General features: G+C 37.2%; 1 protein-coding gene across 2 annotated transcripts in view; it reads left to right on the top strand.

The window, feature by feature from the left end:
* galntl6 (polypeptide N-acetylgalactosaminyltransferase like 6) overlaps window positions 1-13,731 on the top strand; it is a 317,093-nt gene that overhangs the window by 295,936 nt on the left and 7,426 nt on the right. For both annotated transcript variants that reach the window (XM_055205086.2, XM_055205085.2), the window contains exons 8-10: window positions 35-152; window positions 5,912-6,019; window positions 9,571-9,792. In XM_055205086.2, the coding sequence (XP_055061061.2) occupies window positions 35-152; window positions 5,912-6,019; window positions 9,571-9,792 (448 nt within the window). The remainder of the gene's footprint in view (window positions 1-34; window positions 153-5,911; window positions 6,020-9,570; window positions 9,793-13,731) is intronic.

The following is a 13,731-nucleotide window of genomic DNA, read 5'->3' as shown; positions in this document are numbered from 1 at the left end:
GTATGAGAGCTTGAACTTTTTCTACTTCCTGCAGGTCTCCTGTGATGGCTGGAGGCTTGTTTGCAGTAAACCGGCAATGGTTCTGGGAGCTGGGTGGATACGACACGGGCCTCGAGATCTGGGGTGGCGAGCAGTTTGAAATATCTTTCAAGGTGAGTTAATGCGTCTGAGCTAAATCTTGAGCACATTTTTCAAATAATAGATTATTTCTGACACATTTTTACAAGGCTGCTTCTTGTTGTCGGTCTCTTAAACAGAAATAATCAAAGGGAACACAATAAGATACAGTGTCTCACTCTGGTGCTTCGTGCAATCTGGGCCTTCAAATGAATTCCATGAAACACACTCCAAACCACGTAGAGAACAGCTCATAGGTCCTGATCCAATACGGACAGATAACTATAGATATACGAAATTCGCTTTCTCCCACTTAATGTGAAGTTCCCCTGTCCGTCTGTGTAGACAATCTTTTCTCATTCTTTTCAACAACAAAGCCAGAACAAGATTGGACGAGAGAGGTTATTTTGTTCCCCGGGTTCCTAAGCAAAGTCATCAAGCCAAAAACACACCAGTCGCCTGAAATAAGATAAAGATAGTGGAGGTGTGAGTGCGCCTGTATGCATTCAGGCCGGTAGAACTGCTGAAACTAATTAGATTGTGTGATGCAGTGATTGGCTGTGGCTGTGAAGTGATTCAGTTTTGATTAGCGGGGCCAAAACTGCTCCGATGGATGTGAGGAAGTGTTCTGTTTATCAGTTCTGACATACCTGCCACCCCACTCTTTTTCATTAGACTCACACTTGCGCTGGCACTGAACTTTCCCTGGATCACTGTCCTCTTTTGGAACACTGGAAACCATGGCAACCACTGAAATAGTTTAGAGGCTGAACCATCCTTTTGTTTTCTGTTTTTACAATTATCCTGTGACAATATTTCCTCTTTCATGCACAACATTTGTTTGTCATGTAGCAGACGTATTCTGTTTACCATTAAGCTGACCTTGAAATATTTTAGTCATTAAATCTAAAAGCATAACGAAAGATCAATGAAAATTTTAAGAAATATCAAATGAATAGTTCACCCAAAAATAAAAATGCTGTCATTATTTACTCACCCTCGTGTTGCTGAAATTTTTTTCTTCTGTTGAACACAAAAGAAGAAATTTTGATTAAGGGATTATAAGCACACAGTTGACGGTACTCACAAGTATTTGTTTTTTTTTTTCAACTATGAAAATCAGTACCGTCAACTGTGTGCTTACCATCATTTATCAAAATATCTTATTTTGTGTCTAACAGAATAAGGAAACAAATATAGGTTTAGAACAACATGAGGGGTGAGTAAATGATGACAGAATTTAAATTTTTAGGTGAACTATCAATTTAAAGCTACAACCCCAAATCAGAAAAAGTTGTGACACTGTAGAAATTGTGAGTAAAAAGGAATGGAATAATTTACAAATCTCATAAACGTATATTTTATTCTATTCACAATAGAATATAGGTAACATATCAAATGTTGAAAGTAAGACATTTTTAAAATGTCATGTCAAATATTGGCTCATTTTGGATTTCATGACAGCTACACATTCCAAAAAAAGTTGGGACAGGTAGCAATAAGAGACCAGAAAATTTGGATTGGTTGTATAATGTGGGTTTTTAGGGGAACCTAGTGGTGAGATTACGAATTGCAACCAACCTCAATTTCGAAACATCAGAAGCTACACTGTAAACATTGCTAATATTGTAAAAAAATTATTTACTGGAAACAGTTTGTTCAAAGTTACAAGGACAAACCTGTTGTCATCTGAGTCAACGAAGGGACGAAGCATGTATGTAGAACATTTTGTCCGTTTAGGGCAAATAATACAGTGATATGATCATGCATGCATGTGCTTTTTTTGTCTTTTCTGCTCTGGACGCTAACTTTGTTAGAAAACCATACCTATTACCTATTATATCAGGGGTGTGCATTCCTGGTCCTAGAGGGCCACTGTCCTGCAAAGTTTAACTCCAACCCTAATCAAACACACCTGAATGTCATTTCCAAGTCATACTGAAGCCTTTGATTGGGATTTTCAGGTGTGTTTAATTAGGGTTGGAGCTAAACTTTGCAGGACAGTGGCCCTCCAGGACCAGGAATGCCCACCCCTGCATTATATCAAGACGCACGTCGATAAGCGCGTGTGACTGCATTCAGCGCTTCCACAGAGCGATTGTCAAATGACATCAAAGTCCCGAGAGATCAGACTGCGTGTTTTGTAAGCATAATGCTCTCGCATGACAGTACTGTCACTCGCCAATCGTTCTGTGCAGCACCGTATAAAATTAAGAGAAAGGTGGCCCCCTAGTGCTTCAGGGGGCTCCGCATACGCACATAATAAGAATGCTTAGTATTAAAGCGGATTTGAACCCTAGACATTTTAGCCTATTATCACGGGTAATTTATATCCCTTTTTACATTTTACATGAGAAAAAAAAGAAATTTGCACGATTTCGATTATTAGATTGATAGTGTGTTTTTGTAACGGTCTTTGGTGAACTCAATTAACCAGAATGCACTGCGTGAAACTGAGTCATTAGCTCCACCCACTAACCACTGATCGATGCAGCCTTCATGTTTGTTTGACTTCATGCGGCACCGCAAGAACCGACAGCCGGATGATGTCAAGGTTCCACGAGAGCGATTTAAAAGCAAACTCCTCCGTATGATTTCACGAATTGCTCTTGCGGTACTTTGACGTCATCCGGCTGTCAATTCTTGCAGCCCGCATTGAGTTGAACAAGCCTAATAACTTCTTTTACCGCTCAACCTGCTCTCAAATCAACTCAAGTCAACTTGAAGTAAGCCAGCAGACGAACCCAACCAAACAGTAACTCCGCTTTTACCGTCTCTTAAGGGGAAATCACCAAAACCCACCAAAAAAAGATTACTAGAACCTGTGCAATATATGGACAACAAATTCAGGCCACCGGGAGTTTTTATTGTTTACATCAACACGACCCTCAGCTGACACAGCACTAACAGATAAAAATTTGAATATGCAGCCAGCACTTTCATCAGGAATATTTCGAGTACTGTTTTCAGCCCAGTTTTTTCACAGACTCAGGTCATGTAAAATGGTCAAAATATCTAAAACATCAATTTTAATTGTTGCTTGTTTTGTGTAACTATGTTAAATATACTACATAGAAAGTTATTATCATGTTGTTGTTATTATGAACACGAGCAAAGCAAGCTAACGTTAGCTCATCCTGTGCATCTGTCAATCAAAGAACATTATCATTTACTGTTAATCATCTCGCCTCAAGACCCGCCTCCATTTAGAACGTTCAGAATATGTAGCCGTGCATTTTTCTTCCGTTACTGTAGCAGTTAAAAGCTTTAATTTTTTATATGGAGTTAGTACGTTTGATGGCAGCATAATCAACTACATACAGTATATGTGATGAAATATAGTGTTGGAGCATAATGTTGTTTTAGGGTGGAGTTCCGCTTTAAGGAAATTCTGTATTTAGTCATTAAAGGCGGAGTCCACGATGTTTGAAAAACGCGTTGGAAAAGGAGACGGGCCGACTACCAAAACACACTTATAGCCAATCAAATCAAATGCCGGGTTGCGTATGTTCGGGGCGGGTCTATCAACAGAAGGTCCAGATTCTATTGGGGTAGGGGCGTGTTTGTTTGGGTGATTTCAAATATCAACATTGGCTTCCAAACATCGTGGACTCCGCCTTTAAGGGAACAAATTTGACTGGTAAATAATAAAGAAAGACATATTTTATTGCATTGCATATTGTTACTGTAAAAATATGTAGCATGAAGTTTAAACAACTTAGTTTGCAAGTCAATTCAACCTACTATTTTAAGTTTCGGCTTTAAAAAAGTTGACATAACTTATAAAATGAAGTTGAAATTGTTTAACTTAATTTTTAAAGTTAAAGTAACATAAAAATATATGTTGATTTGACAAAAATTTTGCATTTTTTTGTTACAGTCTATGTTCAGTGATGACAGATTGAAATGCAGACATGCTATTTATGACTGGATATAACTTTTGATACGTTGCTGTAATAGTGGCTCTCCTATTGACTTTGACCTATCAGTGTTGCTCTCATGAAAAAATAGTAAAGACCACTGCTGTAAGGGAATGTATGTAGATAAAACAGCTCATTCTAAGGTTACATAAACAATACAGTTTATTATGTAATGTCTTTATACACCGCTGATAATATAGTTATGTATATTATATTGCATTAAGAGATCCTTCTAAAAAGTCCCACAATGCACCTTTAATGGAAGGAGTGAGATATTAATACTTTTGATGCTTTCAATAGTAATGTTGTATCTAGAGAATCAATCTTCACATAAAAACATTGATTTACATTAATTTGTCTCGTAAGCCTCTAAATGGAAAAAAAATGAACTGCAGTATATTATCAAATAGCTGTGTAGGATACAAGCCACAGTATTTCTCCTGCTGTTTCATCTGAACATGAGTCGAAATGTAGTCAAAGATTAAAAGCTGTGCTTGCCAGAGGTCATGACTGAGAGAAAATGCACCATCTGGAGTTATTTCGCAATAAATAACACTAAATAGGGCAGTTTTTTATTTTATTTTTAATAGGTCTAAGTGAAGATTGATCATGTGCTGTAATCGTGTTTAAAATACAGAACAAATTTGCTTTTTGGGCCTGATGTGGTTTCCAAATATGTTGATTAGCTATAATTACTTTTAGAAACAAAAACTTTAGTAATAGAGGTATCGGTATTGATATCAGCAGTATTGTCCTTGGTAGTGCTTGGAATCAGAACAAAAAATAAATCGAATAAAACAACATTGCACATCCCTATTGAAAATTCTGGTATTGTAATACAGTGTCTCTATGATGCTCCAACATGCAACGACAACCCAAAATAAAAGCTTGGACTTATTAGGCCTGGCTTCATCCCATCGATTGCTCGCCTGCCATACTCCGTCCAAGTTTCATCCATCTGTTCGATGTAGGCAGCTTTTTAAATGCGATACAAGTCCTCTTAATATCTAAAGTCCTGCCATGGCTGCATCTCTCCATGCTTAATAATATAAGAGCCTGTGAAAAATCTTCATAAAACTTCATTTGTCACATGGCTATCTCATTTATCCTCAGATGAGAGATCTGCGGGGGATTTTTCTTGGTCTCTCAGCGGCACAGATTTTTCCAGCGATTCTCATTCTGTAACGATAGGGTCTGTGAAGTAAGCTTGACCACTAACCCACCGCCTGGCAGGAGAGATACATCTGTGCGGTTTGATATCTGCAGACAGCTCTCTAAGGCCCAGCGGGTGACCGAGGATGAGGAGAGGAAGAGAAAATCTATTGGACTCAACTTATACCTCTCTCCTCAGCAGTCTTACCTCCCTCTGGGTGTCAGAGGAACTTACTGAACCCACGCTCCACCCCGCTTGAGCCAATACTCAATACGAACAGGCACATCAAAGTCTTGGCTTTAGTGAAACAAAAAGAGAAAGACAGACTCTGGACGGCAATGGAAAAACCTTGCTTACTTTTTTATCTCTCTGTTCTTTTGGTTAAGACAGTAGAAGTAGAGAGAGAACCAAGAGGCAGTTGAAAGACTTTCCACTTCTGCTTCTTTCCTTCAGTGAATACGCCAGCCGGTTCTTAATTGAAGCCCACGGCGAGTACATTGGTTGTTTCTGTTTTGAACACGATGTAAAAGTACAGGAGCGTTTCTTGGTAGTCTCTTCACATATTCTCATCGAGACCTGCACAGAATTATCGAGTAGGAGCTTATGAATGGGATGCATGTGTCATACTGCATAGTCAGCTGTCTCAGAGAATGCAGGATAGGGATCACTCTGTATGTATATGTTGTGTTGCAGTAATAATATTTGTGTATTTTATGTACAGGTTTGGATGTGTGGAGGCAGCATGTACGATGTGCCTTGCTCGAGGGTGGGGCACATCTACAGGAAGTACGTCCCCTACAAGGTGCCCTCAGGGACCAGCCTAGCAAGAGTGAGTAGACTTCCACTATCCTCCTACCAAATGAGAAAGGATGAAGTCTTTCTCTGCTGTGGCCTAATTCTGCTAGTTTATAGTGCTCCACATTCCTAGTGTTCCTGAGACACTTTTATTCATATTCTGCTTGGATAATAAAAGATGCCTAGTGGCACAGGTATCACTCTGCTCTCGATATTCAGGAGGCTGGTACATTATTCTCAGTCCGGTCTGTAGGAATCAGAGCACATTGGTAATAAAAATGTCTAGCATGAATTCAGTGCATTCAGACAGTAAGGTATGCTAGCATTGTGATGAGTATGTAGATTATTACATATGCCAAGAACGTAAAGTGATGCGGTAAGGAAATATATCTTGTGTGTGTATATGGGATAATATATAATACTTGCCAAAGTAAAAAGTGTCACATCAGCCTTAATTCATCTTATTATGTGTGAACAGTGTTGGGTAAGTTACTCAAAAAAGTAATTAATTACTAGTTATTAATTACATCTTAAATTGTGTAATTAGATTATTGTACAAATTACTATCACAAAAATTATTTATTTAATCACTATTAATCTTTTGAACGTCCTAATATTTATTTTCTAAATTCTTTTTTAAAATTTAAACAAAGAGTGGATTGAAGCGACTCTAATTAAGCATAAAAGTATATAAATTATTCTGGTCCCACTTTAGGGTCCAATTCTCACTATTAACTAACTATTAACTAGTTTTGCCTTAATATACTCCAACTACTGCTTATTAATACTTATTATTAATATTATTAATACTTAGTAGTTGCTTATTTGGTAACACTTTACAATAAGGTTTATTAGTTAACAACAATAGTTTACATGAACTAATAATGAACTGCACTTATACAGCATTTATTAAAACCCCATAACTGTCACACCACCCTTTTGAGTGGGGGGGTGAAATGTTGATTTGCACTTCAAATGAATATAACTGGCATTTTTTGGGCTAGAAGCCTAATCTTGTTTTAAAGAAGACAATTTAAGGTTTTTCACTGAAGTGTCTGGAGGTGAAAATGTTAAACAGAAAAAAATGTATAGCAGTTTAAATGTATGTTTAATAATTAAAAATAATGCAGTATATATTACATTTATAAATGAAAGTATAAAAATGTAAATGTTTCAAAAGAAATAATGTAAACTTGAGACCATATGTCTCAAGTAGTTGTGATCCAAATTTCAAGTTAAAATCACAAAAAAATGTGTCACTCTTTTAGTCGTTTTACCAACAAAGGCCACTAGGTGTCAACGGTTTGCTGCATACTCTTGTCACAATTTATTCAATTACTCTCACTGCATTATTATTACTGCTAAAATGTTTTACAATATGAAAACTACATTCGTAGAGCTTTCCAACATAGTTTGTCAACATTTTTGAAGATTTATAATAGGATATAGTTTTATGAATATATAATAATTAATATGCATTCCTATGGGGGGGAGGCATGTAACAAAAAATTATTTCTATCATCAGATGACCTTGAAATATGAAAACTACATTCTGAGAGCTTTCTAGTGATATATAGTTTGTCATGATTTTTTAGGTTTAGAGTAGGGGTTTAGTGTTATAAATTGTATAAAAAAAAGTTGGCCACACCTGTGGGCCCATGACCATTTACAAACTGACTCTCATAACATAATTTTATTCCCAAAATGGTGATGATATATGAAAACTACACTCTTAGAGCTTTCAAATGATATATAGTTTGTCATGATTAGATACAAATTCATATGCAAAAAACTGAAGCAACAGTAGGTGTCTCGTAGGCGGAACAGTGACATATAGTAGGATTATCAATGTTTTAGGCGCACTCTTATCATAAATGAATCAATTTCTCTACCTACATAATTTATTTTATAAAACACTTAAAATATCTGTATTATAGAGGCTTAGACCTTTCCAAAGATATATAGTTTGTCACGATTTGATAAATATTTACATCCAAAATATTGAAGTAAAGTCAGGTGTTCCTCAGGAGGAACGGTGACAGTAAAAGGGTTAATCTTTGTTAATGTTAATTTCAACAATTTCAATTTTATTAAAATCTTTGTTAACGTTAGTTTAATGCTATGTGAACTAACATGAACAAGCAATTAAAAGCTTTATTTCTATTAACTAACATTAACAAAGATTAATAAATACTGTAACATATGTATTGCTCATGGTTTGTTCATGTTAGTTAATACATTAACTAATGTTAACTAATGAACCTTATTGTAAAGTGTTACCGTTAATTTAACGCATTGGTAGAAATGGGGAGGGTTAAGTAGTAACTGTTATTAAATTACAGGAAAAATAAGAGTAATCCCTTACTTTACTTTTTATTTTTTAAGGGAAAGTAATTAAATTACAGTAACGTATTACATAGTAACTAGTTACACCCAACACTGTGTGTGACCCAGTGTGCAAAAAAAACACACTTGCAGCTAGAAATTTAAAGAACTTAGATTTGCAAGACAATTCAACCTACTAGTTTAAGTTTTGACTTGTGCGAAGTTGACATAACTTATAAAATAAGTTAAAAAATGTTTAACTTAATTTGTCAACTCATTTCCCGCCAGCCATTTTTTGTTTCAAAAGTTGCCTGATTTTCACAAAAGTTTCACAAAATGCCTTCCAGGAAAAACAGGAAAAAAAACATTTCATCCTATCTATATTTTTTCTCTGCTTATAAACTCTTAAATATGGGTATTTTTCTTTAAAAAGTAAACATTTTTAGCAAAAATCTGAAATAATTGCCTTTTTGTGAAGGAATTATTTTAGAGATCAGATTCAGAATGATTATCAAAACATACACAGAGTTTAAAATTAGTAAATAACGTTTTTGCTTCATTTTTTAATAAATTGGGTACGTGCGGTATTGCAGATTAACATAAAAATTCATAAGGAACACGTCTTTTTTATGCAAATGTTTTCTCTTAATTGATGAGATAACTTGTCAATGGCGGTGAAAAAGTTAAGTTAAAGTAACATAAAAATATGTTGATTTTAAATAATATTTTTTCAATGCAGCTAAAGTCATTTATTTGTGATTTACTATTTAAAATGAAATCATCCCATATAATGTAAATAACATTTGTGAAAACATAACCTTGATATGTTTAACATTTAAATGAATATTTTTTATATTAAAATATTTTATATTATTGAGTAAGGTTAGGTCAGAGATTCAAATCAGTGTGAAATCAGCTCACATATAGAAACGGAGAGAGAGAGAGAGAGAGAGAGAGAGAGAGAGAGGGAGAAATACATTAAAAAGAGAAAATATATATCATTCTCTAAAAGAGAGAGAAATATTAAATAATATCATGAGGGTGTCATGGTCGTTTATTAATTCGGCTTGGATTCGGCCGTAGGCATGCGGCTGCAGTTATTCACAGTGTGTTCATATATGCCCATAGCTGCATGATTGCAAGTGTGATAACATATGATATATTTCAAAAGAGAAAATGTCAGTTATAATGAATATGCAGCTGTATACCATACCCTTAATGCTGAGCTAAAATATATATGTGTATCAATACCTGACTCAGAACCTAAAACGAGTGGCAGAGACGTGGATGGACGAGTACGCAGAGTACATCTACCAACGTCGGCCCGAGTACCGCCACCTCTCCGCCGGAGACCTGACCGCTCAGAAGGAGCTACGCAAACACCTCAAGTGCAAAGACTTCAAATGGTATATGAACACCGTAGCCTGGGACCTGCCCAAATACTACCCGCCTGTGGAGCCACCCCCAGCCGCCTGGGGAGAGGTGGGTGAACAGAATAAGTTTTGGAGTAATGGACTGGTCAAATTTTATAATTTGTATTGAACTGGGCACGCCCCACAAGATCATGAGTTAGAATTTATATTGAAATCACAGGGAGTGAATCTTTCAATTGAAAGTGTTGTTTGTATGATAATGTGTGCCAGAAGAAATTCACAATGAATAATATATGCGCAATGTACGCTCATCACTGAATTTTTAGGTCACGTATTTTGTAGCCCAGGAGATGCATTGCATTTTGTCGCAATGTGCATGCATCAAATGTCTGTGTACACGTACAATTAAAATAAAGTATACTTTGTAAAGCTGTGCCTTTATCCATGCACGTATGTTCCCATACATGTAAAAACAGACTATAATCAGGGCTATGTATAGTGTAACTATAAATTTGAATCACTAACTTGTCATTTGGCAAACACTCCTATTTAAAGCAACTTATTGTATGCACAGTCCACCTGCATCCTCAGGTTAAAGGATTAGTCAATTTTCAAAAAAATCCAGACAATCCACCCACCACCATGTCACCCAAAACGTTGATGATGATGTCTTTCTTTGTTCAGTTGAGAAGAAATTATGTTTTTTGAGGTAAAACATTCAGAGATTTTTGTCATTTTGATGGGCTTTGGTGGACCCCAGCACTTAGCAGTTTTGATGCAGTTTGGAATTGCAGTTTCAACGGGGTTTCAAAGGACTTTAAATGGTCCCAAACAAGGCATAAGGGTCTTATCTAGCGAAACGATTGTCATTTTTGACAAGAAAAAAATGCACTTTTAAACCACAACTTCTCGTCTATATCTGGTTCTGTGACCCCACCCAATACGTCATCACATCAAGAGGTCACGGATGAAGTATGCGAAACTACGCCAAAGTGTTTACAAGTGTGGAGAAAGAGGACCGTTCCAACGTTGTTGTTTGTGGAATGATACTAATTAATGTCTTTATGTCAGTTTATTGTTTAAAATGGTCCGCAAATGTGCATTTCATATATGTAACACGTGACCTTTCCATTTTGCAATTACGTGATGTTACGTGACAATGGTTTCGCTAGATGGGACCCTTGTGCCTTGTTTGGAATCGTTTAGGGTCCTTTGAAACTCTAAATTAGTTTAAAACTGTTAAAGGAATATTCAATTTTCTTAAAAGAAAAATCCAGATAATTTACTCACCACCATGTCATCCAAAATGTTGATGTCTTTCTTTGTTCAGTCGAGAAGAAATTATGTTTTTTGAGGAAAACATTGCAGGATTTTTCTCATTTTAATGGACTTTAATAGAGCCCAACATTTAATACTTAACTCAACACTTAACAGTTTTTTTCAACGGAGTTTCAAAGGACTATAAACGATCCCAAACAAGGCATAAGGGTCCTATCTAGCGAAACGATTGTCATTTTTGACAAGAAAAAAAAAAATATGCTCTTTTGGACCACAACTTCTCGTCTAGGTCCGGTCCAGCGCGACCTAACGTAAATGCGTAGTGACGTAGAGAGGTCATGTGTTACATATATAAAACGCAAATTTGCACACCATTTTAAACAATAAACTGACACAAAGACATTAATTAGTATCAGTTGACACACAACAACGTCTGAACGGTCCTCTTTCTCCAAACTTGTAAACACTGGGGCGGAGTTTTGCGTTCGTCCTCTGTGATCTCTTGACGTCATGACGTATTTCGTGGGCGCATCACGACCGGACCTAGACGACAAGTTGTAGTTTAAAAGAGCATATTTTTTCTTTTTCTTGTCAAAAATGACAATCGTTTCGCTAGATAAGACCCTTATGCATCGTTTGGGATCGTTTATAGTCCTTTGAAACTCCGTTGAAAAAAACTGTTAAGTGTTGAGTTAAGTATTAAATGTTGGGCTCTATTAAAGTCCATTAAAATGAGAAAAATCCTGCAATGTTTTCCTCAAAAAACATTATTTCTTCTCGACTGAACAAAGAAAGACATCAACATTTTGGATGACATGATGATGAGTAAATTATCTAGATTTTTCTTTTAAGAAAATGGAATATTCCTTTAAGTGTTGGGGTCCGTTAAAGTTCATTAAAATGAGATAAATCCTGGAATGTTTTCCTCAAAAAACATAATTTATTCTCAACTGAACAAAGAAAGACATCAACATTTTGGATGATATGGTGGAAAGTTAATTATCTGGATATATTTTTAAGAAAATTGAGTAATCTTTTAAGTCTTGCTCGAGGGACTGAACTTTGAACTTTCAGTTACCAGGCCAGAGAGTTTGCTTACATAGAAAGCAATGAGGCAGTATATTACTGAAAAGCAATAAGTCAGCTCATCTATACAGTCTTGACATCCCTGCCGCTTTTATTAGTTACACCTCGTACCGCTTTGTTCACCCATAAGTGGTCACATAACTTTTCCACACTTAGTTGCTTTAAGTTACACACTGGAACGATCGTCAATACATTCTCTGTAAGAGGGAGCAAAGATGCAAGAAAACATGGAGGTGTGCGTATGACAAGGATCTATGCAGAAACGTTTATTGATTTACGACCAGCGCCGCCGGCTTAGATGTAACAGATTTTTCACAGAGGACAGGGTCATCGGTTAAAACCTCGCTTTCTAATATACATCACAACGCAATCGTTGTTTGCATCACCGATTCCTAATCCATAAATAAACACGAGCAGTGTTGTACATTTATTACTCAAGCTGATCCAGCCAGACATGCTATTCGGGTCATCCATTATCATTCGGAGTTCCTGTGCCAGAACATCACCAGAACAACGAGTCTTGATGGAGAGATGGGCTTGCCTTTTCTCTCCATCTGCTATTTAGCTCTATCTGTCATACTGGGGGGGGGGGGGGGGGTAGGTTAATAATATGTATGAACTGAGATCCCATCTTGATAGGCCTTTTTAATCAATGCTGAAAGATGTACTCCGTAGACATCATCTCTTAATGAATCCGCTCAGGGAACCCCGTCTTCCCTTTATTTCAGTCCCCTACCGTGATGTGTCAGAAACGGAAAGTAATAATTTACAAATGTGATTAATTTCCCATCAGAATTAATTGAAGGGCTGATGCGTGCCGTAATGTACATGCACGTGTCCTTCACTGAGGTGACACAAAACAGCCTTTTGGTTTCAATTGATGAGCCTTCCCAAAAAGTCCATTAGCCCCCAACATGACGCCCCTTTCACCTTTAGCCCGCTCCGCATTTGCGCTGTAAATTGGTGGTAAAATTGAGGGGCTGTGCGGCGTGTGGCTGGGGAACCTACTTGGGGGAAATTTATGCACAGTAAATATCTTCTTTCCTGAGGCGAAATTATAGTAATTTGACTGTCAGGCTGATAGCTTCATACGCCAGGCTCTCCAGTCAGTCTGCCTGCGCCCGCCGCCTGTCACCCTGCCTGATGTATTGCACAATAAAATAGCCTCATTGGACTTTTGAAGCCACCCCCCCCCCAACGGGGCATGACGAAAAGAGAGAGCGAGATAGAGGGAGCTAGAGATTGAATCCCTGCTAGCATCTCCTCCAGAGGATGGGGGTCATCCTCGTTGTGACCCCGCTTGACAGGGCGGTGAGATGGGAAAGCGGGCTGTCAACCGTACGCCACCGTGTCTTATCCCGGTCGTCTGCCTGCACACACATAAACATATACTACCTCTCTCCCCCGCAGCTGCCTCTTCAATACACTCAAATCACTTTAAATAACGCAATCAGCAGACTTTTCAGGCAGCCGCTTGACTTTCATGCCCACAGCCATTGCTGTCAAAGGCTGTTACGGGGTAAATACCATTTTTAGGCCCATTTTGGACGACCTCCCTGTGGTTTTAGAGCGAGGGAGAGGAGAGATCCGAGATGATTTGGTCTGATTCTGCTATATTTTTACCTTCTTAAAACTAGTGATTACAAAAACACTTCCAGTGTAACCAGTTTAAGTTATTTATTTT

The sequence above is a fragment of the Misgurnus anguillicaudatus genome, chromosome 3, assembly GCF_027580225.2.
Source record: "Misgurnus anguillicaudatus chromosome 3, ASM2758022v2, whole genome shotgun sequence".
NCBI lineage: Eukaryota > Metazoa > Chordata > Actinopteri > Cypriniformes > Cobitidae > Misgurnus > Misgurnus anguillicaudatus.
Note: the sequence above shows the minus strand (reverse complement) of the source record. Positions and strands in the feature narration are given on the sequence as shown.